The sequence below is a fragment of the Thunnus albacares genome, chromosome 15 (assembly GCF_914725855.1).
Source record: "Thunnus albacares chromosome 15, fThuAlb1.1, whole genome shotgun sequence".
Classification (NCBI taxonomy): domain Eukaryota; kingdom Metazoa; phylum Chordata; class Actinopteri; order Scombriformes; family Scombridae; genus Thunnus; species Thunnus albacares.
In genome coordinates this window covers 3,998,748-4,022,932 of record NC_058120.1, presented here as the reverse complement: position 1 = coordinate 4,022,932, position 24,185 = coordinate 3,998,748, and the positions used below count along the sequence as shown (strand labels likewise).

The window sequence follows — 24,185 nt, the reverse complement described above, 5'->3', positions numbered from 1 at the left end:
ATAGGGGGGAAAATATTGTCCTCTCCAGAATTACCTCAGTGTGTAATGTTATGATGTGGAATAGATTCTGCTGAGTCCTGGATCACACTGCTTTTATATGTTTCCTGTCACACTGCTGACTTTCACAATCCTGAGATTGTTCAGAGACAAGAAGGAAAATAATTAAATCTGATAGTGTCAGATGACCTGGAGGCAAACACGCTCTTACATTTTATACTTGTGGTGAAACAAAACTTATTTGTGTAAATGCTGAATTTTTTTCAGGGTTCAGATGAAATTGTTTTAGCTTTTTACATGACCTACAGAAAGAATTCCAATTTTTTGTAATAGTTTTTACCATCGTTTGTTTCTATTGATTATGAAAACTTTGTACTCACCAATCTGGAAACCTGCCAACGTTATTATTAAGCAGTCCAGCAGGCCAATTAACACAAAAAGTCAAATGATGATGTTTGTTTTTTAATTTTCTGATAATTACACATTATAAAACCTGTAATGAACAGAAGGATAACTTAAAATTAGTAAAGACGCTTAAATTATATTGAAAAACCTCAAATGTGTAATTTAATAGAGCCTGATAGAGGCTGATACAGCATAATAATCCCACATCAGGAGAACAGAAATGTCCATATCAGCATGCAGATATGCAAAAAGAACAGTATACTGCTAATAAATATTTTATCAGCGACATGTTAATTATATTTGACTTAATTAAAGTTTATATTGTGTTGTTTTATGTTTTTATTCCATTATGATATAAAATAATATATATTTCAATTATACTTACTGTTCAAAATGTACATGATCTTATGTTTACTGTTACTGTCATCTTTGATAGTTTACTGTTTGTCCTTACTCAGAATTATTTTTATCACACAATGTTTATGTGTTATGTTAAAAAAATGGCCAATATATTCAATATCAATATTGGATTTTTGTTGTTCTGAAATATCAGTATTATTATGATTTTTTTTTTTTTGGTAAAAATTGAGTTGGCAAAATGACTAATTTAGCACCACTTCTGCAACACTTTCAACACAAGTCTGCAGCAGGAAGGGAAACGGGAGCTACTGTATATTAAATGCGTGTCTTGTTCCACCTTCTGAAGAGCACTGACATAAATTTGTCATGTATTACAAATAAAGAAAACAAAATCAGTTTAATAAAGCACAGAACACTGTGAAGGAGCCACTTAACAAGTTGTAGATAAATTTCTTCTCATGTCACATTAGATTAAACGTGTTTTCATTCTTTTTTTAAATTCACCAGTGGTTCCCAACGGCAGATCATTTGTATATTATAACTCACACGTTAGGCCTTTTATCTCCCTTACATCCTCTGAAGAGACTCCCAAACTATCTCAAAATTCTCCAGGTTTTTTGCATTTTACTCATGTTAGCTAGTTAAGTAGCTAAGTAGTTGTTGACAGGCTGATAACTTGGTGCATTGATGACCCACTTTAGTTCTATCAGTATCCTATTATTGTAGGCATGAAAGGGAACATATAATATTATTCTGATTGTTTCCTCTTCGAAGGAAATGTTCTGAGGCCCTGCACAGAGAGTTGGGAATGTTAGGTGTTCCATGTATTTTCTTTATTGGAGCTGTATATTGATGTATTAACTAATGGCTTGGTTGGTTGTGTTTTCTAGGTCCTGCATCTTTGCTCTCCACTGTAACGAACCCCCCATTTCAGCGCAGTTACTTGCCTTTCTAAGAGTCTTCTGCATGACAGAGGGTAAGACACTCAGGATACACCAACACACACACACACAAACACGCATAGACACACATACACAACCAGCACCAGGACATTCCCAGAGGAACCCGTAAGCCACAGACCTGATAGCACACGATAAAACAAAGCACGCCGCAGATTCCGACGAGCTCCTCCCGAGACCGCCGTCAAGTGACTGCTTCCTACCCACATCAGCAGAGGGGAAGAGACGGGAGAGGAGGTGGAGGTAGAGGAGAAAGGGAGGGAAGAGCAAGGCCTGTCCATTCCCGAGCTGGTTAATTGATCAAGGCAGGCCACCAGATGTGTGGAAGGAGCAATCCACCGGGGGGTTTGCAATATTCATCGGCATGTATGCAGAACAGCAGCGGTGTCATAAATCCCCAACCGCACAAGGCCACATCCTCCTCTGTCACAGGACTCATCTTCAGGACCCCACTTGATATATTATTCACTTTTTTTTTTTTTTCTTTTTTTTTTTTTTTTTTGCTGCATGTTAATTTTTAAAACGGCCCCAACGCCTTTGGATGTGTGTGTGTGTGTGTGGGGGTATCATTGCTTGTGTGTGTGTGTGTGTCGACATTTTTTAACAGATGTGACATGATGGAATAGTGTGCACACACAACCGGGCCGCTGCGGTTCCCCTCTTTCATCTTCCCATGTAACCAAGCCATGTTTAACTCCTCAGATCAAAGGCAGCAGGCTAAAGGTTTCAGCAGGAAGAAAAGACCTTCTATGAAGCTTTCACATGACATGTTGATCTTTACCAAAATCATGTTCACCATGCTACCAGACGCTGGTGGAAGACTGGCTGGATTTGAGAAATCTTAGACTGAGAGGGGTTTGATGAAGAAACTCTGATCACAAATTAACGGGACAGTCCCACACTTTTTTGCTGTCTTATCCAAAGTCAGATGATTGTCATTTTCATTAGAAACAATCAGGGAAGGGGTTCGGCAGCAGTTTATCGAATCTGAATCCTTTATCAAATTTGATTATGTTTAGCTTTTATTAATTGCAGCTCAAATTATAAGTAAAAACTCACCTCATGTTGGCAGATAATCAGAAACACCACAGTTTTTAGTAGGAACCAAATTATGTTCACAACCTGTAGATATTCATGTGATGATCAGTGTTAGATATGAAATGTAGCTTAAATATATCTGACACATTTTACACCTTTTTTTCCACAAGCTACTTGATGCAAATAGTCAGATTCATAACCCTAGCTTGATAAACTTGATGATATGTATAAAAATTTAACTGTGAGATTCAATCGTAGGTTGCTACAGTAGTTTACAAGATAGAATATCTTGATTTGGATTCATTGGAATGTGTACTTTTTCTCCCTTGATGTAGCTAAATTAGCACTTTTCCCCTGCTTCCAGCTCTGTGCTTAGCTAGGCTGAAAATGTTCTGGACCTATCTCTGTCTCTGGCACACAGATACTGATCATCACCCATCTGACTCTGGGTTAGAGGTCTTTCAGGGGTCCACTTGGTTCTAAGCAACCAAGGTATAACCTGAGTCGAGCCAGGTCCAAATTATATCCTCTGTGGTTGACCACATTTTGGATCAGATCTAATTATTTCAGGACTATTTCTTACCTGACTCTCTCTGGAGTTAAAAATGATTTTATCCAAGTCAGCGTTGGTTATGATTGTGTGGATCTGTTCCAGAACTTCACCCCTATGAAAACCTCAACTCTTTGTTTCACTGCAAACAAGCGTGTGTCCTGTAATGTTGGACTATTTCGTTAATGGGAAGAGAAAACACAAACTTATTATCTTTTATTGTCAAATTCCGCTTCACTACTACTCATTAATGGTTGTCTTGCACTTTGGTTTTATTTCAGAGGAACTGAAGGACTACCTACTTGGAGATCGTGCCATCAATAAGATCTTCACCCTGGGCAACAGTGAGTACCCCGTCAGCTGGGAGAATGAGATCAAGTTGTGGACTTTCCTGGAGACCAGAGCTGCTCTGCTACTCAAGACCTACAGGACCACCTCTGAGGTCAGTCTGCTGGAATATGAATTATTTTTCATCTGTAATTTGGGGTTCCTGATTGCAAAAAAATGTGAAGTTGAATTTGTAATCTTTCCTGTGTCTTTACCTCTTATCTAATGGCCATTATCTCTCCCCTTCTTCCAGGAGGATCGCTCCATGCTCGAGAAACCTGATCTATCTCTTCATTCTCGCGTGGCCATCCAGCTCCGCCTGGCCGAGAAACAGATCCTGGAGAAAGCATCGGCCAGCGGACGGGCCAAACGTCTGCACTTCGAGAAGAAGCTGGAGGAGGACGCTCCATTGCCTCACTATGAGGAAAGCGACATCGCTTTGCTGGAGAATACTGACGCGGATGCAAAGCTTCCGATTATCCTGCGCAAGCTGGAGGAGGTGGAAGAGGGTCAGGAGATCCCGGAGGAGGAGCACAGTCACTTCCTGAATGGGGAGAAGGCTGTGTACGGGATGAATATGCAGGCTAATGGAGACCCAGTGCAAGAGGAAACTCAGGAGAAGGTCAGCAAAGATGTTAATTCAGCTTTGGACTCGATTGGAAGTTCTAATGCAACCAAGAAGGGCCAAAGGGAAGAGGCCAACCTAAGTGCCAGTCGAACTGAAGAGAATCCCAAAGAGAACAGTGAATAAATATATTCCACCTACTGCCACAGCCCATGCTATTTATTTATTTTTGTGTCTCTTAAATGACTCAGAAATATAGAAGCTGAAATCAATTTTAATTAAAGTCGCAGAACTTGTGCGACTGTACGTTCATCCAGCGTGGCTTGTATTAGTTGTCCGCTGCTGAACTTGTTTAAAAATGCTGCCAGTGTGTACCTCAGCCTTCTGTGCAGAACAGTTTTTCATTAGAATTTTCTTTTGTTTGAGTTTGAAACGTTGGTTTACATTGAAACTGTTCAAGGCCTACAGCATAGAAAGAAAGCAAAGAGGGGGACACCACGGAACTGGTTCCAGCAAATTGTTAGGTGAACAAAGAAAAACAAAAACAAAATGGAGTTAGGTGAATGTTATTTCCAGAAAGCCAAAATCTCTCTAATCTCGTGAATTGGTTGGTTTATTACTGCAGTTTGTCTCCATATATGTCCAGTATGTTTTGAGTTGACAATCGTATTCTCTAGTGCATTTTGGGGTGTGCTTCTGAGTAAAGACCATCACTGCCCTCTCTTTTTTTTCTGTTTAAAATCATTTCAAGCAAAATAAGGAAGGAAACATAAACTGCTCTTATTAAGGAATGAGAAAACTTGATTGTAACTGTATGACATGGCAAAATGGAAGATGGTTTTTGCTTTTGTCAATGAAAAATGTCATTTCTACCATAAAATTGTCAACTTTCTGTTATTGCATAGTTGCAGCCCTTATTGAGAAACAAAGAATTTTGTTTTATTTTGTGTTTTTAAAAAGTACCTTTATGAATGTACTCAATTTAAGTTGCAGTGATTATCCGCGGATATCACTGAAAGGGAGTGATCACTGTTGTTGCCCCTGAGAAAGCCATATACAGCACTGACGGCTCAGTGAGACACAAGATGATGATGGTTTTTCCTGTTGGAAGCTTTTGTTTGACTGCCTTAACATGAGGCAATTTCAACATGACACTTTTTGTATGTAAAACAAGGAAGTACTGTCAGTAGATTTTTACTCTTTCTCTTGTTTAGTTTGCGTTAACTATAGGGGTGGCCCCAATAACTGACTCTGTGCACTGATACAAACACCCAATACTGGCTGAATTCCTGACAGTCCATGCAGCATGGAGGAGAAACAGTGCAAATCTGGCCATATTTCTCATAAGTTCTAACATTTTTACCTAATTGGAGAGACTGTGGACATAAGGACACAACACAGATTTTATTTTTGGGCTTGCCGGTTCATTTTTGACCTTAAAAATAGAAGTGGAAAGTAGTAGTGGGTGTACTGAGTTCACTGAACACAATGTTTAAATAAGTCCAGTTTAGAAAAATCTGTGTAAACTGGTATCAGCGTATATGTGGGCCAGTTGAGGTAGCTGAACTTGATGGGTAAAATTGGTTAAAAAAGCCCCTTTAATAGACTTACATAAATGGGTTAAATTGGAATAATTTAAACTTGACTTATTGTCTACAATCTCTACAGTGAAGCAGGAGGGTAAAATGTGTTTACTGATAGAAATGAGGACTTTCTTTCTACTATATATATATTTTTTTGGTCAATTGAACAACAAAATATTCAACTTACAATTTTTCAGTGGCCATTTTTAACTATGTTTTGTAGCCTTGAGCTGCTGACGGTCACTCCATACTTAAAGTATGCACTGAGGGGAAAGGGGACAGTTGTATTCCTTCAATCAGAAACTAGCTGTGAGGACACTCGTTCTCCATATGCCCTGTTACTGTAGGTTGTCTTCCTGCTCTCAAAAAGTACGGCATCAAACATGGCTTTGTTGCAGCCTATTTGCATTTTTCCTTCATTGTGCACTTGCATTCACTTGTGCATATCTCACAAATATCAAACACTGAAAGGAGCTTACTTGCAGTATGATTGACAGCTTGATCGGTTACTATTGACTGAAGTCTGTGCTGTTTAGACTGAGTGAGCCTGACAGCTTTAGCACAGTTCATTTAAAAATGGTCTTAAATTGCAGCACGTGTAAGTATAGTATTACATAGTAAGAATTATCATCAAAAAGATGCTTAAAAAAAATCTAAAATCACAATAGAAATATTCTTTTTAAACATGCAACTTAACACAGTATCATACAGTGTGACCAAAACTTGTTTTTTGTTTTGTTTTGTTTTATTTCATTTTGGCCTTTTTTTTTACCTACCATATTTAAGTCGTAAACATACTTAGAGGAATAGTTAAACATTTCTGGAAATACTTTTACTTTATTTTCTTCCTGAGAGTTAGATGAGAAGATCGATGTCCTCCTTAAGTCTTAATTACACAGCTGGAGTCATGGCCCTGTTTGCCTTGCATAAAGACGGAAACAGTTGGGGACAGCTAGCAAAGTTCAAAAATATACATACCATATTGTATCATGTTTGTTTAATCTGTACTTAAAGTGGCTGTAAGCGATTTTTATAACAACAAAGTATAAAATGACAATGTGTAATGTGAGAGGTGGCTCGTAGTGATGAACCTACGGAGAATTATCAGCGACTCTGCAGCTCCCCTCAGCTTTACAGAGCTTCTGTAAGCTCATAGTGTTTTTTTCAGCCCCATCTTTTCCAGCAAAAAAGCTCTAAAAACCCACTGTACAAAACCTGCTCAGCACCAAACGGCAAACAGACATGGTTAGCAACTAGCTTTTGAACACACTGGAGCGTTTAGCAGCTAAAGAGCCAGATACTTCCCTCAGGAGTTGGTGGAGACCTAAAACAGAACTAAAAGAGAGTGCATATTGGACTTACATTCATCAGGTGGACAGAAAGAGGGCTGTAAATGAATGATAATGTTGTTCCATAACTGCTGGATGTGTAAATACTAATTGTTTGCTAACATGTTCACCATATCAACTTAAAAGGTGATGATATGTCAATGTTGTATTCACAACTTGTTACTATTGCCGCCAAGTGGCAAAACAAATCCATTATTGCAGGTTTAAACAAAAAAAAAATAAATGTGAATATTGGTTTTTAGGGGGTGTGACATGCTGGAAGTAGCCTAGCTTCATGCTGAGCTAGGCTAATCACTCCTCAGTTCCAGCTCCTTACTTAATGCACAGGCACAAGATTGGTATCGGTCTTTACATTTCACTCTCATAAAGAAAGCAAATAAGGGTATTTACAACATATTGAACTATTCCTTAAGGTTTATAACATGTATCATTGGCGTTTCTGGTAAAAAAATTATTTTTGAATCATTAGGGGAAATTGAAATATAGCGTTTCAACTGTCCCTGGTCTCCCTTACATGGTATTTTCTCTCAAATATGAAGTACATATATGAAGTACCTCTTTTTTTTAAAAAACTTTGAACTAAACTTATTTCACCTGTCTATTTACAGACAAAAATAACTGTTGTGACTGTCAGGGGCTTGGCGCTGCGATTTAGAATCGACCACCCGAAATATCAGTTGGGGTCACTCCTGGTTAACCAGTTGAGTTATGAAGATTTAGCAGACCATGCCATGCTGTTAACTAATGGTGGCTTGAACGTGGTCAGAGGGGAAGGCAGTAAATTATCACTGCCACAACGTTCCCTCTTCAAGTGGTACGCATTAATATAACCAAAACTAGGTTAAATTCACCTTACTGTAGGTCAGATGTGTTTTACCACTTTGTACCACATGATGCTCTTGTTTTGTATCACATTTGATGTGTCACTTGTCTTTCTGTGGCTAGAGCACTTTTCCATCACAAATCTGTATTTTTTATGCAATCATGTACTTTTACCAACCTCACTGGTAACATTGTCTGTTTGCTGCTTTTCTAAAGACCTCTGTACCATAATGTGTGTGATCTCCTAGCTTTAACCATAGACTCAACAAGTCCTGGCCAGGTACATCCAGCTGAACTGGACTCCTCACCATGTCACCGTATGCAGTAGTTCTGGGTTTCTGTCAGTGTAAAAAGACCTGGATTGTGCAGTAAAAGCTAGAGTTGATAAATCCTGAAGCTGTCAACATCCAAAAGCCAGAGATTAAACTTCATCTCATTTCTCACCTCTTGTGTGGAGTGTTGTTCTTAAACCTTCCTCTATCTTCATCAACCACTCTTCTCTTCCAGAGACACAAGGTCACCATCCATCTATTATTCCTCTCCCTTGTACTTTTTGTTGGGAGGAAAAAGGTTTATTTAATGTATTTTCCCCTTCTTTGCCCCCTGGCCCTATTACGAATTTATAAAAGAAACATTATCTTGAATCATTTAATTCGGGGCAATTAAATTTTGAAATGCCCCATTCATAATTCATGGGTGTCTAAGATAAAACCCCTTTAATCCTTGAATATATTATTATAATGGGCATTGGGGTGGGCAGTGGAGAGCGAGGCATGTCCAGTATTGTTAGTACTCGCTGTGTCAGTGCTGGGAGCAGGCCTGGGACCAGCACTCACAAGTAATCCTGCCCTATGAATTATAAACTGCCATCCATATTAATATACAATGGCCCGGCCCAGCTCACTGTGGGATGGCACCATTGTCATGCAAGTGTTTACCGGTGTCACGCTGGTGATGCTCACAGGCGGGCGGTGGAGGGAGGGGGGGGTCAGGTTAAAGTCAAGCCATTAGCATTTTAGCAGAGTGAGCATGGAATTGAAGGTGATGGACAGATAAATGCATTGTTATCACACTCTCTCCCATCTGCCATTAAGACTGATGCCTATTACCTATACAGTCACTTCAACAGACTTTATTGTCTCAGAATTGGTGAGGTTGTGACAGTAGTTTATTAAAGTTTGAGGATTAGGTCAAATTCAACAATTCCTATCAACTAAATGTTCTGTTTTCAGTCCCACGTGCTTTCAACTTTTGAAGAGGTATTCAGTTGTAGACTTTATATCCACCTTATTCCCAGCCCCATACCGTGAGTGAATTATGGGTGCGACTTCTGGTTATTCCTTTTACTGAACTGGCATCTGTGAGAGTTAGTGGTATGCTACAGGTGTGTTCACTTTTCTTTTTGGCTAAAATAAATGATGTGGGAACACAAGCTGTCACACTTTAAACAGTAATGTGATCATACCTCTATGCTGATTCTATGCCGGGAGGAAAGGGTAAAAGGGAAATCTTATTTTAGGTATTCATTCTCTAATTTAAATCATTTCTTTTGCATTTCTGTTGATTCAACAAACAGAGTGAATTGTAGACTATTGAGAATTTTGTTGGGGACATAACGGAAACCCTCCCAGAGACCCAGAATTTGATGCCACTGACAAAAACAGTAGTTTAGTGTTTGACTTGGCCAGCTGGGACATTTATGTTCTTCCCCCTTTGAACCAGAACCACTTTTAAAATGAATTTTCATAAAACCACACAGAAACAGTTATGGCAATAGGTGAATCAAACACATATTCACACCGTGCCTTACAACTCTAGCTCCATCACACCCATTTTTGCTCTTGAAAAGACACCTGCAGTAACTGTAACCACACACGACGCACTGTAGTAACTGTATGTTTAATGTTTTAGAATGACTGTGGTTAAGCACAGCGCTTGTATGACAGGCCCAGCTGTCCACAAATAGGATGGGTTAGTGTAAAGGTTAACAGATACCACTGCATACTCGCTTCAGAATTGCCTATGTGGTTTAAAACCTCAGATGATGGCTAACTCTATTGAAGAACTGCACTTACACAGAGAAGAAACTCACCACGGATGCATATAGCATGTGTCTTTTAATGTCTGTCTCCATCTGTAAAACATGTGATACAGTTCTGGTCGTACTTAGCCTTTCAGTTAGCAGCCGCCTAGCCTTTTCTTAGACACCCATATTCACAAGCCTCTCTAATGTTCTCACACTTTACATAACTACCACAAAGTTTCAAAAAAAGGTATCTGATTTGGGCAATAATCCAATACAGCATTCATGCTGGTAGCCCTATGGTCGGAAATGTACAAGGCTAACTTTCTTAAAATAACCACATAAATAAGCATGTCAACTTCACTTCTCTGCAGAAATGTCCCATGCCATCCCTTAGCCGTCCCCCTTTTTCCCAGAGCATGACTGACTATGATTCAACGCTTTTGGCAGCTCATAATGGATGGATAATGGATTTATTATTGAAGAGGTGGGTGGATGGGAGAGGGTTGGAGGAGTCTCTGGCCTGGTGTGAGAGGTCTTCATCATGGAGAAAATGAGGAATGAAAGGACAAAAAACGACTGGCAGAGAAGACAGAGTGAATACAGTCGGAGAAGAGGACAGTCTGAGAACTGGAGGATGAAGAGGAGGAGGAGGAGGACTTCCCCCTTCTCCCTGAACAAACTCCTCAAGCGTGTTCTGTGGTTATGAAGTGATGAGCAGCTTGCATGGGTAGCTCTTTAACATTTAAAGAGGAGAGATGATACGTACAACAGAGGCAGCACTAAAAGAGGAAGGTAAGACCGAAGTAACTGGGGAAAGACAAAGAGACATTTTCTCCAGGGCTTCACATTTGATGATTAACTTTATTAATGGTGATGATGATATGCAATGAGGCCAAATAGTTTCGAACGGCTGCTACAAGACTGTGAACAAGCACAACTTTGCTTTCAAGCAGTGTAGTTCCCACTGCCAGCTGTGAGCCTTCTTTATATCACAGACGTGCCTGTATGACCATATTTGTGAGGAGCTTTTATTCCTCATCATGGGTCTTATTCTCATATTTTTGTCCATTGACCACTGGTCATAATAACATTTTACTCACCACCTGTGTTGTAGATATATGGAAAATTTTGGAAAGAACATTTATTGGGGCTAAGAACGCACACTCCCTGTATCTGAAAAACTCACAGATATCATTTTTAACACTTTGAGTCCAACTTAAAATAGAAACAGGAAGTAGTCCCCTGGATGTCCCTGTTGCTGTTACAGTGACATACACAGCCGCATTTGCTAATGTGAGGCTTGTGGCTTGCTTTCAATTGTATGCTAGTGTTCTGTAGCTCCGTTGATGCAGTGGGGATGCTAATGTACCTAAAACAACACACCCATACCAACTTGTATTTTCTTAACGCAGGGCTTAAGGCCCCCCTATGACCTGACGTTACTGAACCCAACCTGAGACCTTAAACCTTATTCTAAATCTAAACCTATTCCTTTCCTTTATCTTAATCCTAAAACTAAATCCCAATCCTGAAGTGATATAAACCTCACTATTATCCAAATCTTAATTTTTAAACCTAAATTAAGTGCAATAACATACACTTGAACACACAGTGCTGAATCCATGAGTCCAGGCTGAGTTTGCTTTTCCACCTCGACAAGCAACATTTAATTTTTAATCAGACTTTAGCCGACTGGAAATAGTATTTTGCAACAGTGAAACTGCTGCATGTATAATGAATGCTGTTTCCTTGCTAATGCACAGGGAGCGTTGCAGCGGAGTGGCTGGATGGGGTCAGAGGTCATAGGTAGGGGGATTCATTGCAGAAAATGGACAGCGGACAGAAAAATGTACAGGTAATGGAATATGGGGAAGAAAAGAAGGAATCTTGGGTTGTTTTTTCAATGACATTTTGACATTCTTTCAGATTATGGGTTCTTTATGGGTGCATTATCTATGTATGTATTTTGTTTCAACTCCATACTTTTCTACGGGTTAATATGCTAGGATGAAGTCTTAAGTCCATATTTAGGGAAACAAATGACCTCAACTAATTGATTTTGATCATGTTTAAAAGCAGAATATGGGCTGAAATGGCTGAGAAAGGAGCAACAAAGCAGGGATGGAGAAATGAGAGAAATGGAGGGAGAGATAGAGAGATGGAAAGAAGAAGACATGTTCAGGCAGGGAGAAGAAAGAGAAGCAAGATGGGGGGACACGTGTGCTCAACCCAGCTGAACATAGATGCAAATGGCATGCTGATTAGGGCCCATAAATCCTGTGTATGTGTGTGTGTGTGTGAGTGTGAGTGTGTGCGTTCATGCATGCACACGTGTGTGTATGTTTATGTGGTCTCCCTAAGTGCCCCCCCTACACCCACCCACACACACTCACAGGAGGCCTTTATATTAAATATACTATAATGGACTGGCACTTATGAACAAGGATTCCTGTTTTTTCCTCCTGTCCTTGTCTCCTTTCCTTGTCCTTTTCTTTCTTCTCCTCTTCTCTTCAGATCTGACCTAGAAACACAGAAAAGATGGAGAGAGAAAAAAGAAAGGGAAAGAGAGAGGAGTGACCAGCGTTGTTGCCATATCGCCATCTGATTTAAATCTAATAGCCACTACTGTCTTTCTTTCTGTCTTTCTTTCTTTCTTCCTTTCTGCATCTCTCTCCTCAGTGAGAGGGAGCATCATTCTCTATTCTCCAGGTCAGAGAGGGAACAATTAAGTGTGGAGGGCGCTGGGAGTCGCCGACAGGTGATGAATGGCCGGGCCGGCTGCAACTGACAATATGCAGACAAGCCAGATCATTTGCAAATGGATGTGGGGAGATGGAGGAAGGGTGAGGGGGGGGGAGGGTGTTGGTGGTTGGGTGGAGGCGAGCAAAGTCAGGGGCAGCCGAAGTGGAAGAAGAGAGAAGGAGGAGGAGAAGGGGGACAGGGGTGGGGGGTTAGCCCTTTCCAGGATCATTTCTCACCAAGGAGAAGAGGGAGGAGGTGGAGGAGATGCAGCCACCTGCCCAGCAGAGAGGCTCATTTGTTAGAGCTGATGGAGGCTTCCAGACAGCGGACTGCCCTGGGGAATACGCTGCAGCCTGGCTAGCATGGTAGCATCATCACATCACATTGTTGACCAACAGCCTTGTACACAATTCACTGTGATAGAGTCAAAGTCGCTCCTGATGCCCGAGCTGTTTCAGCTTAGGTTATTGTAATACAGCTCTCTTCAATACTGGATTCTGATTGGTTGGTCATAACAATAAAGAATGTAGTTTTGCAGTGCTATTTTTTATTAATTCAGAGAAAGTTTGATTGCTGGTACATCAGGAGAACATCTGAAGGGTATTCCATGAATGCAGCTAAAGAAAGCTGTGTTTACGTGAAAAAGCCTGTCTAGAATTAACATCAACTTTCACTTGAGGCTCAAGCTGTTCCACTAACACAATCTAGCTGTGTCTAGTCAACACTAATTCTAGCCAGGCTTAAATAAGCTTGCAATGTGCACGGAGTACATAAGCTGCCCAGAAGAAGAAGAAAAGAAGGAAAGAAAACTAGAGCGGTGCTCTACTCAGCTGCAGAACAAACCTGCTGATAAACTATATGAAGACTATAAAGTGGTCATCACCAAAATGGGCAATACTGCCGCAATTAACAAGGCAAGGGAGTGGCTTGGCAAAAAATTGCTGAACAAAGCAAATCCTTTCTGTGGTTACAGTTCTATAACAGTGAGCCACAGATGATCTGTAACCAACTTATGAGTCACTTTTCTTACCGTGACCACCTTACTGTACATTATCTCACTTAGGCCATGTGTTGTAATCAGTTTATTAGCTTGTCAGTGCTATATTCATTTCTCTTATCAAAAGTTTCAGTTTTAAATTCTGTTCAATTCAGTTCTCTTTTCTCTTCTGTCACTAGCTATCAATACATTGATGCTGGTGGAAAAAAGAGAAACCCTCTATTCAGTCCAACTGAACATTACAGACATCTATATTTAATATCTATGTGACACGCTGTCAGCACTTAGGCATGCCTTCAACAGTGGAGAATACAACACTTGCTATAGTAGGGTACATATGCTTTTTGAGTCTTTATTATGACTTTATGCCTTACTACACTTGTGAGTCATCCATTTGTGATATTCGGTGTGTTATTTCCCGAATATGCACTGTAATTGACTTTGTAATTTATTTCCACGTCACGGAGCATATCTTGACTACATTCACTGATTTTCTACCTTTCCCAGAATACCTTTTGCTATCCACTAGATCAGCTGTTTTCAGCTGGGTTCCATCTTATGGCCTTCAAAAGCTCAGTACATTTCTCCCAATCATCGGCTTCGTCGCATCTATCCTCCCGATGAATCTAGTTTAGGAAACAATGGTCAAATCCACCATCAGTCAACTCGTCCTCATGATTCATTAAAAGACATCAACTGACAGTAACAATGACAGCTACCACCTACTTAACACTTACCCGTTTCAGGTAATCCAGAGAGGGATATTTGTACTTCCTGTGGTCAATGTGAGGCTGATGATATTTCCCCCAGTACTCCTCAGGTGTCTGAGGTCCTGCGGCCTGGTGCCCAGAGCCAGTTTCACAAAGATAGACTTTGATTACAGTTTAGATACAACAGATAGTCACACTTCAGATTGACATCTAAATTCATCCGTCGCATAAAGCAGTTTAGTTCTTGACTACTTTTAACAGGATTTCGGTACAATGAATTCTGGGTAAATTAAGACATTTTTCAAATTGAAAAAATGGCCGACCGAGTGACTGCATCCAACTACTGAGCTCTGTTTACCCCAGCAGAAAATATGTGTCTTTTGGAGGAATTCAACAGTTACAAGGACATTTTACTTGGAAAATTTAACAAAGAGTGTAACAATAAAATGGAAGCGACAGTGAACAGTGTTAATCCCACAGTTGAGAGGAGCATCAAAGACGTTCTAAAAAGATAAAAACGTGGTACAAGATGCAAAGACAGAAATGTCAGCAGCCCGCCGACTGAAAAGGGAGAGACGGAGGCCAGTGACACCCAAGAGAAAACAGGTAACATTAGGCCAATAATGACAATGTTTTGGTGACATCAGTCAAAAGAAAAAAAAAGTTTTACTGTGTGGTTTTGGTATGCTAATGTTGAGCTGCTAGCTAGCTAGCTAATGATTTAACAGTTTACGAGGATGCAAATTACATGTTAACAAAAGCAATAATGTGAGACGCGAGAATGAAGTAGTGCTTTTCTTTTTATTTTTCTTAGCGACCCTGTCTTGGAATGAGACAACAGAGGAGGAGAAGCAGAGACCAGGAGAAAGAGAACCAGGTGATCAGAGAGGGGAGAGGATGGGAGAAGGGGAACCAGAGTCAGCTGCAGCCGGTCCGAGCGGAGAGGTCTGCCCTTCAGTGTCAGAGGGAACCACCCCAACTCTGTCCATGGTGCTTGACAAAGAATACCAAATTCTCAAACTTGAGAAAAGAAAATTGCTCCTTGAAATTGAAGTCTCAAAGCTTCAGCAACATAAATTTCAAATATGATGCCACCCACTCAATAGTTTTTTCAGATACATTATGAGTTGATGATTTAGATAATAGCACCTAATGATTGACTGTGTCAAATGCTTCATTCAAATCTATAAATATGGCTCCAACCCCCTTTATCCGACATGCATTTCATTTGTTCAACAAAATAGGAATTTGCTGATTCTGTTGAGTGATGTACTCTAAAACCAAACCTCATTAGATTCAGAGAATGATGATCATGTTCAAGCCGTCTATAAACTCCTCTTTGCCACCACTTTTTTACCACCTTTGATATTATTAGATGGATGCTAATTGCTAACTCAGTTGGTTAACTCAGACGGATCTCTTGTCTTAAAAATTGGTGTGATAATGAAAACTAGTCCACGCATTTGGTACTTCTAGGCTGGATTATTGTAATTCCTTATTATCAGGCTGCCCCAACAAGTCTCTAAAAACTCTCCAGCTGGTCCAGAATGCAGCTGCATGTATACTGACAAAAACTAGTAAAAGAGATCATATTTCCCCCATTTTAGCTTCTCTGTACTGGATCCATATAAAATCCAGAATAGCATTTAAAATCCTTCTCCTCACCTACAAAGCCCTTAATGGTCAGGCACCATCATATCTTAAAGAGTCTGATGTGATTATAACAGCTTGTAAAGTATCAGACAGAGCTGCTTCCCTCATAGATCTACTTATCAACTGTATATGTAACATAATGTTACATCACATGAGACTCTGCCTATTCTACCTACAGCGTTCCCCTTAACAAAGGAAGTTACTCTGATTTTTAATTAAACATTGAAATTTTTATTTTTGACAGCATCATTGAGGTGAAAAACAACAAAACAACATAACAATAACAATAACAATAACAACAGCAATAGCCAGGGAGGGACTGCGAAGGACCGCGAAGGCTCGGCCTGCAACCCATGGTTTTCTGCAAGATGAGAAAGCACAAAAAACTGCAAGGAAGAAGCCAAGTTAGTAACATGCATTAATGGTACATGAATGAATACAGATGGAGAGGAGGAGGAGGAGGAGAATGGAGCTCAATGCATCATGGGAAGTTCCCTGGCAGTCTAGGCCTATAGCAGCATAACTATCCAAGGCGAGCCTGGCCGGCCCTAACTATAAGCTTTGTCAAAAAGGAAAGTTTTATGCCTACTCTTAAACGTAGAGAGGGTGTCTGCCCCCTGGACCAAATCTGGAAGATGATGAAAGCCACCATAAAAGCCACGAGACACATTTGTAAAATTACATGTCAGTATTTTCTGCACTGAATACTTCCTGTACAATTTAGAGTGTCCAACTTACCTTGAAGATCTGTGAAGGTTTTTATAGAAAATCATGCTATAAAAACCTTCACAGATCCTCCCTTCTTACCTTAGTCGTCTTCTTGGACACCGGTGCAGCAGCAGCAAAAGTTTTTCTTCATCCAGGAGAAGAAGCGCCGGAAGCAGTTCTTCTTCTTCTTCTTCTTCATCTTTTTGTCTTCCTCCTCTGTGGTCCCGGAGTCATCTGAAAGTCAAAGGACATTAAATACCTCAACCATCCTTTGAATGAACAATGATTCAAACACAAGGGGAGGTGACTGTTTCTTACCAGATGAGGTGGAGTCCTCAGATGTCCAAGACATCTCACTGTCACTGTCACTGACTTCCAGTGAAGACTCTGACATCCAAGACTGCGAACTAAACACACACACACACACACATACATAGTTAGTGTGTTATTCCTGTTATTGTCATAACATACAAAACATGCATTTATTGAGTATCATGACCAGAGGAAATCATCTCACCTGGTGTCACTCTCCTCACTCTCCAGTGTCACGGTGTTCTCAGCTGTGGCGGGACGAACCATAATTACAACCGTCCGTGAAATTTTTGGAGAGCGACTGTGGTGGTCTGGGTGGATGCTGGTGGCTTCATCCATCAGAGATGGGGCAGGAGGGACGCAAACAGGGTGCTCACTGGCTGAAGATAGCACCTCACTTCTCGACGTGTTATTCACGTGAGTCACCAAAGTAAACACACAAACACACAGTTAGGATATTATCTCTGTTTGTGTCATGAAAGAAATGTCTCTCCTCTACCTGAGGGATGAGTTGATGACCAGAGGAAATCATCTTACCTGATTGCGCTCTCCTGACTCAACGGCCGCTGCGTGGAAGTTAAACTGAGGGCTCCACGTGTGCTGGTGAATGAATACACATGAAGTTAATCGCAGAGTCAGTAGTAAGCTGTATTTTCATCATAAAGGTCACAAATGAAGTTGGTGAGCTGCTGGTCCCACAAGTATTTGTTAGTCGCGTAAATTCCCATTTCAAAGTTTGTCTTTGAATAATATCTTCAGTGTTCCTTGACACAAATTCTCCTGGGTCATTTACTCCTAACTACAGCTTTATATTAAATCATTAAATCATTTTGAATTATTATTGCTTTGTTTCTGAGAAGCCCCGTTCTCCAGTCAGTTTGGTATGGCGAATGGCTTTACACACTACAATACCCATGAGCCTCAGCTGCCATTTCTACGGTAGAGAAGCCAGTCAGTTTGAAAGTCCAACTGCAGAGTTCAGTCCACACAGAAAGTACTACTGGGAAAATCTAACCATCCTTAGTCTGATATAAAGATGTTTGTAACTAACATTAGCATTTTAATATTAGTGAAGTGAGAAAAACAGAACTGTCCAACTTAACGCTAAACTTACTGTTGCTAAAGTTAGTCAGTTAGTGAGCTGTTAACTATTAGCTTTTTACATACGGTGATAAATTACTCTGTTTTCCATGCAGAAAATAAACAGGATTCTTAGTTTTGAAACCCTGGAGGTTTTTACAGTGTAAACTTCAGATAATTGTGAGCTGCTAACACAACAGAGTTTTAGGCTCAGTGTTTGGATTCTTCCTGAAAACCTGCTTTGGAGTTGTAAATGCAAATTTTTTTTTTTTTTGTCAAAGAGAGTACTATGAGTTTGTGTTGAGCCAAAAGGAGGATTGAATCTAATAAAAGCAGGAAGTGTGGCCTCTGTACCACACACTCCTCTAAAGAAGACAAGGATGAGTTAACACCTACCTCTCATCTGCTGTGGTCCTCTCTGTTGGCACTTCGGACTCGGTCTGGGTCTGGGTCTGGGTCTGGCTGGGTTGAGCAGCTGCTGCCTCTGGAGCTTCATTGCTATCAAAAGACAAACATTCACTGTTACATTGATGGCCAGGAAACAGAACTTACCCCCACAATAAGCAAGTATGCACATCTATTATTGATCAAATTATAAACTATCACTGACACTTACTGTTGTCTGATAACATATACTCAAATCACTACCAATATCTCAGCACCGAACACACATATCAGGTCATGGTCACTTTTACATTACGTTATTTTTTTTTTTTTTTTGTCAAAGAGAGTACTATGTGTTCGTGTTGAGCCAAAAGGAGGATTGAATCTAATAAAAGCAGGAAGTGTGGCCTCTGTACCACACACTCCTCTAAAGAAGACAAGGATGAGTTAACACCTACCTCTCATCTGCTGTGGTCCACTCGGTTGGCACTTCGGACTCGGTCTGGGTCTGGGTCTGGGTCTGGCTGGGTTGAGCAGCTGCTGCCTCTGGAGCTTCATTGCTATCAAAAGACAAACATTCACTGTTACATTGATGGCCAGGAAACAGAACTTACCCCCACAATAAGCAAGTATGCACATCTATTAATGATCAAATTATAAACTATCACTGACACTTACTGTTGTCTGATAACATATACTCAAATCACTACCAATATCTCAGCACCGAACACACACATATCAGGTCATGGTCACTTTTACGTTACGTTATTACAACATTACATAGACCTACATTAATTTCCTGGAGACTTACCCTAACACTAACCATAACTACTGACCCAAAAATTAGCTTTTTCCACAAGCCATCCCCAATTAACTGGTCTTAAGTCTGAAATGTTACCCAAAAAGTAGCCTATAACAGACCAGACACACACACACACACACACACACACACATATTTACCAAGAGTTGTTGCAGCCCTGTGCAATGAAGGGATGGGTGAGGACTTCACTGGGGGTAATCCTCTCAGCCTCATCTATTTTGAGCATGCCCTTCAAAAGCTCAATGCATTTCTCCCGTTCCGCAGCTTCATCCAATTTATCCTCCCGACGAATCTAGTTTAGGAAACAATGGTCAAATCCACCATCAGTTAAGTCGTCCTCATGATTCATTAAAAGACATCAACTGACAGTAACAATGACAGCTACCACCTACTTAACACTTACCTGTTTCAGGTAATCCAGAGAGGCATATTTGTACATCCTGCGGTCTACGTAAGACTGAGAATCCTTCCCCCAGTACTCCTCAGGTGTCTAAAAGAAGGTTCAATATATGGCAATAAATCTAACTGATTAACTGTTAAATGTTGGAAGGCTGAAATACGTCATCTTAATTAGAGAAGAGATTAGTAAAGATGAATTGTTGTGGTACCATTAGCCTCCAGCTGTTGGTGTCTGTCTTGTTAAAAAAAAAGTCTGTTTTCCTTCCCTTCCTCAGAAGATCGTCCGCCGGCTGACCCAGGAGTTGAGTCATGAATCGCAGCTGGAGATAAAACACAGCATCACAATAAGATATGCAACAGGCATGCCACTTCTTCCACTGTCTAAATACTATCACTAAAACTCCTCTCTTAGCTAATGTACAGTCTAATGTATAACCTTGATCACAGTACTTTCTACTGAGGTACTGATGTTAAACAAAGACCATTTTAATCTTAATTTTCCCTCACAGGTTTGAATCACCAACTGAGCGTTAGCTAAACTCCACTGCTGAAGAGCAGTGGTTCTAACACGACTGAGCTTAGTAACTTACTGCTTCATATTCATCTTTTCCAGGAAACAGTATATAGCCGAGGATCATGGCAGCCAGCACACCTCCCAGGGACCACATATCGATGGCCTCCGAAAACGGAAGGCCCAAAATGATTTCCGGAGCCCTGAATGTGGAAGAAAAGCGTTACACAGAATGAGGAACATTGTCATATTTCAAGTGTTAAAATACAATCTAGCACAGGGATAAACTAAATAAACAACAAGTATAGGCAGAAAGCACACAGCTACTAATAGTAAAACTGCAAGACTACAAACTCACTCCAGTATAATAATAATCAGTATCTCTATAGACCTCACCTGAAGAAAACTGTCTGCAATCTCATGCCCGTCCTGGTTTGAGTTGCAGGGATGGCCAAGCCGAAGTCTATCAGCTTGACTCTGATGGGATTTGTCCAGCGATTCACCACCATAATGTTGTCTGGTTTGACATCGGTATGGATCACTCTGATTGTCTTGAGTGCATCGAATGCTGTGGCCAACTGCAAAGTACAAGGTCAGTAATATAAGATAAGAGCATGTAGCACAGTTTCAAACTGACACCGTGTTCAGTGCTTTACTTGCTATCTAATGGTACCATATTCATACCTGTTGGATGATGAGTCTGATTTTACTCAGACATAATGGGTGATTATAGTGAATGTACTCGTCTAAGCTGATGTCCAACGACTCGAAGACCAGCGCCTTTCCATTCTTCACCTCAAACCAATCATAAAACTTGACAATGTTGCATTTGTCCAAGTTGTGGTGCATCAGGTTCTGTAGCATAGAAAACTGGAGACAAGTTTGAAAGGATTAGTTTACATATAGTTCATATGTTAACTTGTATGAAAGTCAGGGACTAAGTTGGACTAAGAGGACAGTTTAGAAAGGCAGAGCATCATACTATGGTGCTTCACTCTCACTACAGATAGTTGTATTATTATTCACTATATCTTTACAAAGTAAATACTTGTCAATAGATGTGCCTGTTACTGTATTATTTAGCACTAACTGAAGAGAATTGCCTCTTTGCACTTGTAATTACCAAATTTAATTTACTTAATACTGGATACTCAGTGTACCCCTTACTGTACAAATTCTTTTACAGCTGTGAACATCAAAAATCAATCAAGTGTCCTACCTCCCTGATGTCAGAATCGTTGTGGTCGTGTTTGGGGAGCTTAACAGCCACAATGTCTTTCGTGTCTTTCTTAAGACATTTCAGCACCAGTCCAAAGCCGCCTTGTCCCAGAACCCTCAGGAACTTATATTTTCCGGGGAGTTCGAAGGGGTCCTTATTACGGGTAATGGATGAGATTGTCGTCAATATTTTTTCTGCCATTTTTTTTTCTCAGAAAGCTGAAAAGAAATTGGAGAAGTTACTTTCATTCACTGTAAATGACCACAACAGTGTGTTAATTCTAGTGGTGGAAAGTAACTAAGTACATTTACTCAAGTGCTGTACTTAAGTACAATTTTGAGGTACTTGTACTTTACTGGAATATTTCCATTTTATGCTACTTTATACTAACAGAAATGTTGCTACATCCAAGAGACAGAAAGAGCTTCTTACCTGTATCACAGTAGTCGATTTACAGTCCTCTTCTTACGATCGCTTACTTGATAATTCGAGCGTTGGTGTCCTTTCAACCACTCAAACTAAAATGAGTAGAACTCACAGAATTCTAATTTATGCGCAACATCATCACCAAATTCCTTTGATGGAATGATGATTGATGATTGATGATGTAACTCAGTTAACATGAGTTCTAAAGGCCACACATCATCACCTTCAATTCAAATATAAATAAAGTTTTGAATCAGCTACTCTGAGATACATTCTGCAATAAAAGTTTTTAGTGTTATACAATTATAAAAAATTCATAGATTAGGTGTGTTGCTGTGGGGTGTCAATGCAATATGTGGAAACACTAGTATGGTTCAACAATATATATCCAGTAATGTGTGCTCAAGTCTTATATTCATAGTTTATTTTGACAAACAGAGTATTGATGCATTAAACTGTAATTTTAGATTCAGACATCCACCGGCAGTCCTGAGGGGATTCATATTTTCATTGGTTTGGTTTTATTTTGTCATGAAACAACATGACACACTTTTTCACATATTCACAGGGAAAGCTGAGAAATGACACCACATTGATTCTAAACATAAACATGGACATGCAGAAACACAATACATAAACTTAAACTTGTGACTGAAACATATTTAATTAAATTTAATTTTAATAGTTTAATCAGATTTTGTGTTCTCATTGTAAATAAATAAAATAACAGCGATTTTGTATTATTCTGTATCCCTATATATTTTAGTGTCCTGAATGTTTGATATATTAATTGGTCACCTATGACTTTATGACTTTATGTCTTACTACACTTGTGAGTCATCCATTTGTGATATTCGGTGTGTTATTTCCCAAATATGCACTGTAATTGACTTTGTAATTTATTTCCACGTCACGGAGCATATCTTGACTACATTCACTGATTTTCTACCTTTCCCAGAATACCTTTTGCTAGCCACTAGATGAGCTGTTTTCAGCTGGGTTCCATCTTATGGCCTTCAAAAGCTCAGTACATTTCTCCCAATCATCGGCTTCATCGCATCTATCCTCTCGATGAATCTAGTTTAGGAAACAATGGTCAAATCCACCATCAGTCAACTCGTCCTCATGATTCATTAAAAGACATCAACTGACAGTAACAATGACAGCTACCACCTACTTAACACTTACCCGTTTCAGGTAATCCAGAGAGGGATATTTGTACTTCCTGTGGTCAATGTGAGGCTGATGATATTTCCCCCAGTACTCCTCAGGTGTCTGAGGTCCTGCAGCCTGGTGCCCAGAGCCAGTTTCACAAAGATAGACTTTGACTACAGTTTAGATACAACAGATAGTCACACTTCAGATTGACATCTAAATTCATCCGTCGCATAAAGCAGTTTAGTTCTTGACTACTTTTAACAGGATTTCGGTACAATGAATTCTGGGTAAATTAAGACATTTTTCAAATTAAAAAAAATGGCCGACCGAGTGACTGCATCCAACTACTGAGCTCCGTTTACCCCAGCAGAAAATATGTGTCTTTTGGAGGAATTCAACAGTTACAAGGACATTTTACTTGGAAAATTTAACAAAGAGTGTAACAATAAAATGGAAGCGACAGTGAACAGTGTTAATCCCACAGTTGAGAGGAGCATCAAAGACGTTCTAAAAAGATAAAAACGTGGTACAAGATGCAAAGACAGAAATGTCAGCAGCCCGCCGACTGAAAAGGGAGAGACGGAGGCCAGTGACACCCAAGAGAAAACAGGTAACATTAGGCCAATAATGACAATGTTTTGGTGACATCAGTCAAAAGAAAAAAAAAGTTTTACTGTGTGGTTTTGGTATGCTAATGTTGAGCTGCTAGCTAGCTAGTTAGCTAATGATTTAGCAGTTTACAAGGATGCAAATTACATGTTAACAAAAGCAATAATGTGAGACGCGAGAATGAAGTAGTGCTTATTCTTTTTATTTTTCTTAGTGACCCTGTCTTGGAATGAGACAACAGAGGAGGAGAAGCAGAGACCAGGAGAAAGAGAACCAGGTGATCAGAGAGGGGAGAGGATGGGAGAAGGGGAACCAGAGTCAGCTGCAGCCGGTCCGAGCGGAGAGGTCTGCCCTTCAGTGTCAGAGGGAACCACCCCAACTCTGTCCATGGTGCTTGACAAAGAATACCAAATTCTCAAACTTGAGAAAAGAAAATTGCTCCTTGAAATTGAAGTCTTAAAGCTTCAGCAACATAA

General features: G+C 40.0%; 2 protein-coding genes across 3 annotated transcripts in view; one reads left to right on the top strand and one right to left on the bottom strand.

Moving 5' to 3' along the window:
• The window catches only part of setd3 (SET domain containing 3, actin histidine methyltransferase), a 31,343-nt gene extending 24,384 nt beyond the window's left edge, over positions 1–6,959 (top strand). For both annotated transcript variants that reach the window (XM_044374163.1, XM_044374164.1), the window contains exons 11-13: positions 1,653–1,738; positions 3,591–3,751; positions 3,890–6,959. In XM_044374163.1, coding sequence (XP_044230098.1) covers positions 1,653–1,738; positions 3,591–3,751; positions 3,890–4,387 — 745 coding nt within the window. In that variant the 3' untranslated portion in view covers positions 4,388–6,959. The remainder of the gene's footprint in view (positions 1–1,652; positions 1,739–3,590; positions 3,752–3,889) is intronic.
• A 9,686-nt stretch (positions 6,960–16,645) lies between these two features.
• LOC122998519 (homeodomain-interacting protein kinase 1-like) lies at positions 16,646–22,892 on the bottom strand. Its single transcript, XM_044375450.1, has 14 exons — positions 21,949–22,892; positions 21,517–21,734; positions 20,982–21,167; positions 20,694–20,875; positions 20,377–20,500; positions 19,996–20,106; positions 19,791–19,877; positions 19,528–19,679; positions 19,026–19,127; positions 18,580–18,681; positions 17,641–17,703; positions 17,309–17,500; positions 17,110–17,198; positions 16,646–17,025 (listed from the first exon to the last, which is right to left on the bottom strand). Exons 2-14 carry the CDS (start codon positions 21,715–21,717, stop codon positions 16,892–16,894), a joined length of 1,725 nt encoding a protein of 574 aa, XP_044231385.1. The 5' UTR covers positions 21,718–21,734; positions 21,949–22,892; the 3' UTR covers positions 16,646–16,891.
• Positions 22,893–24,185: the final 1,293 nt, after the last annotated feature.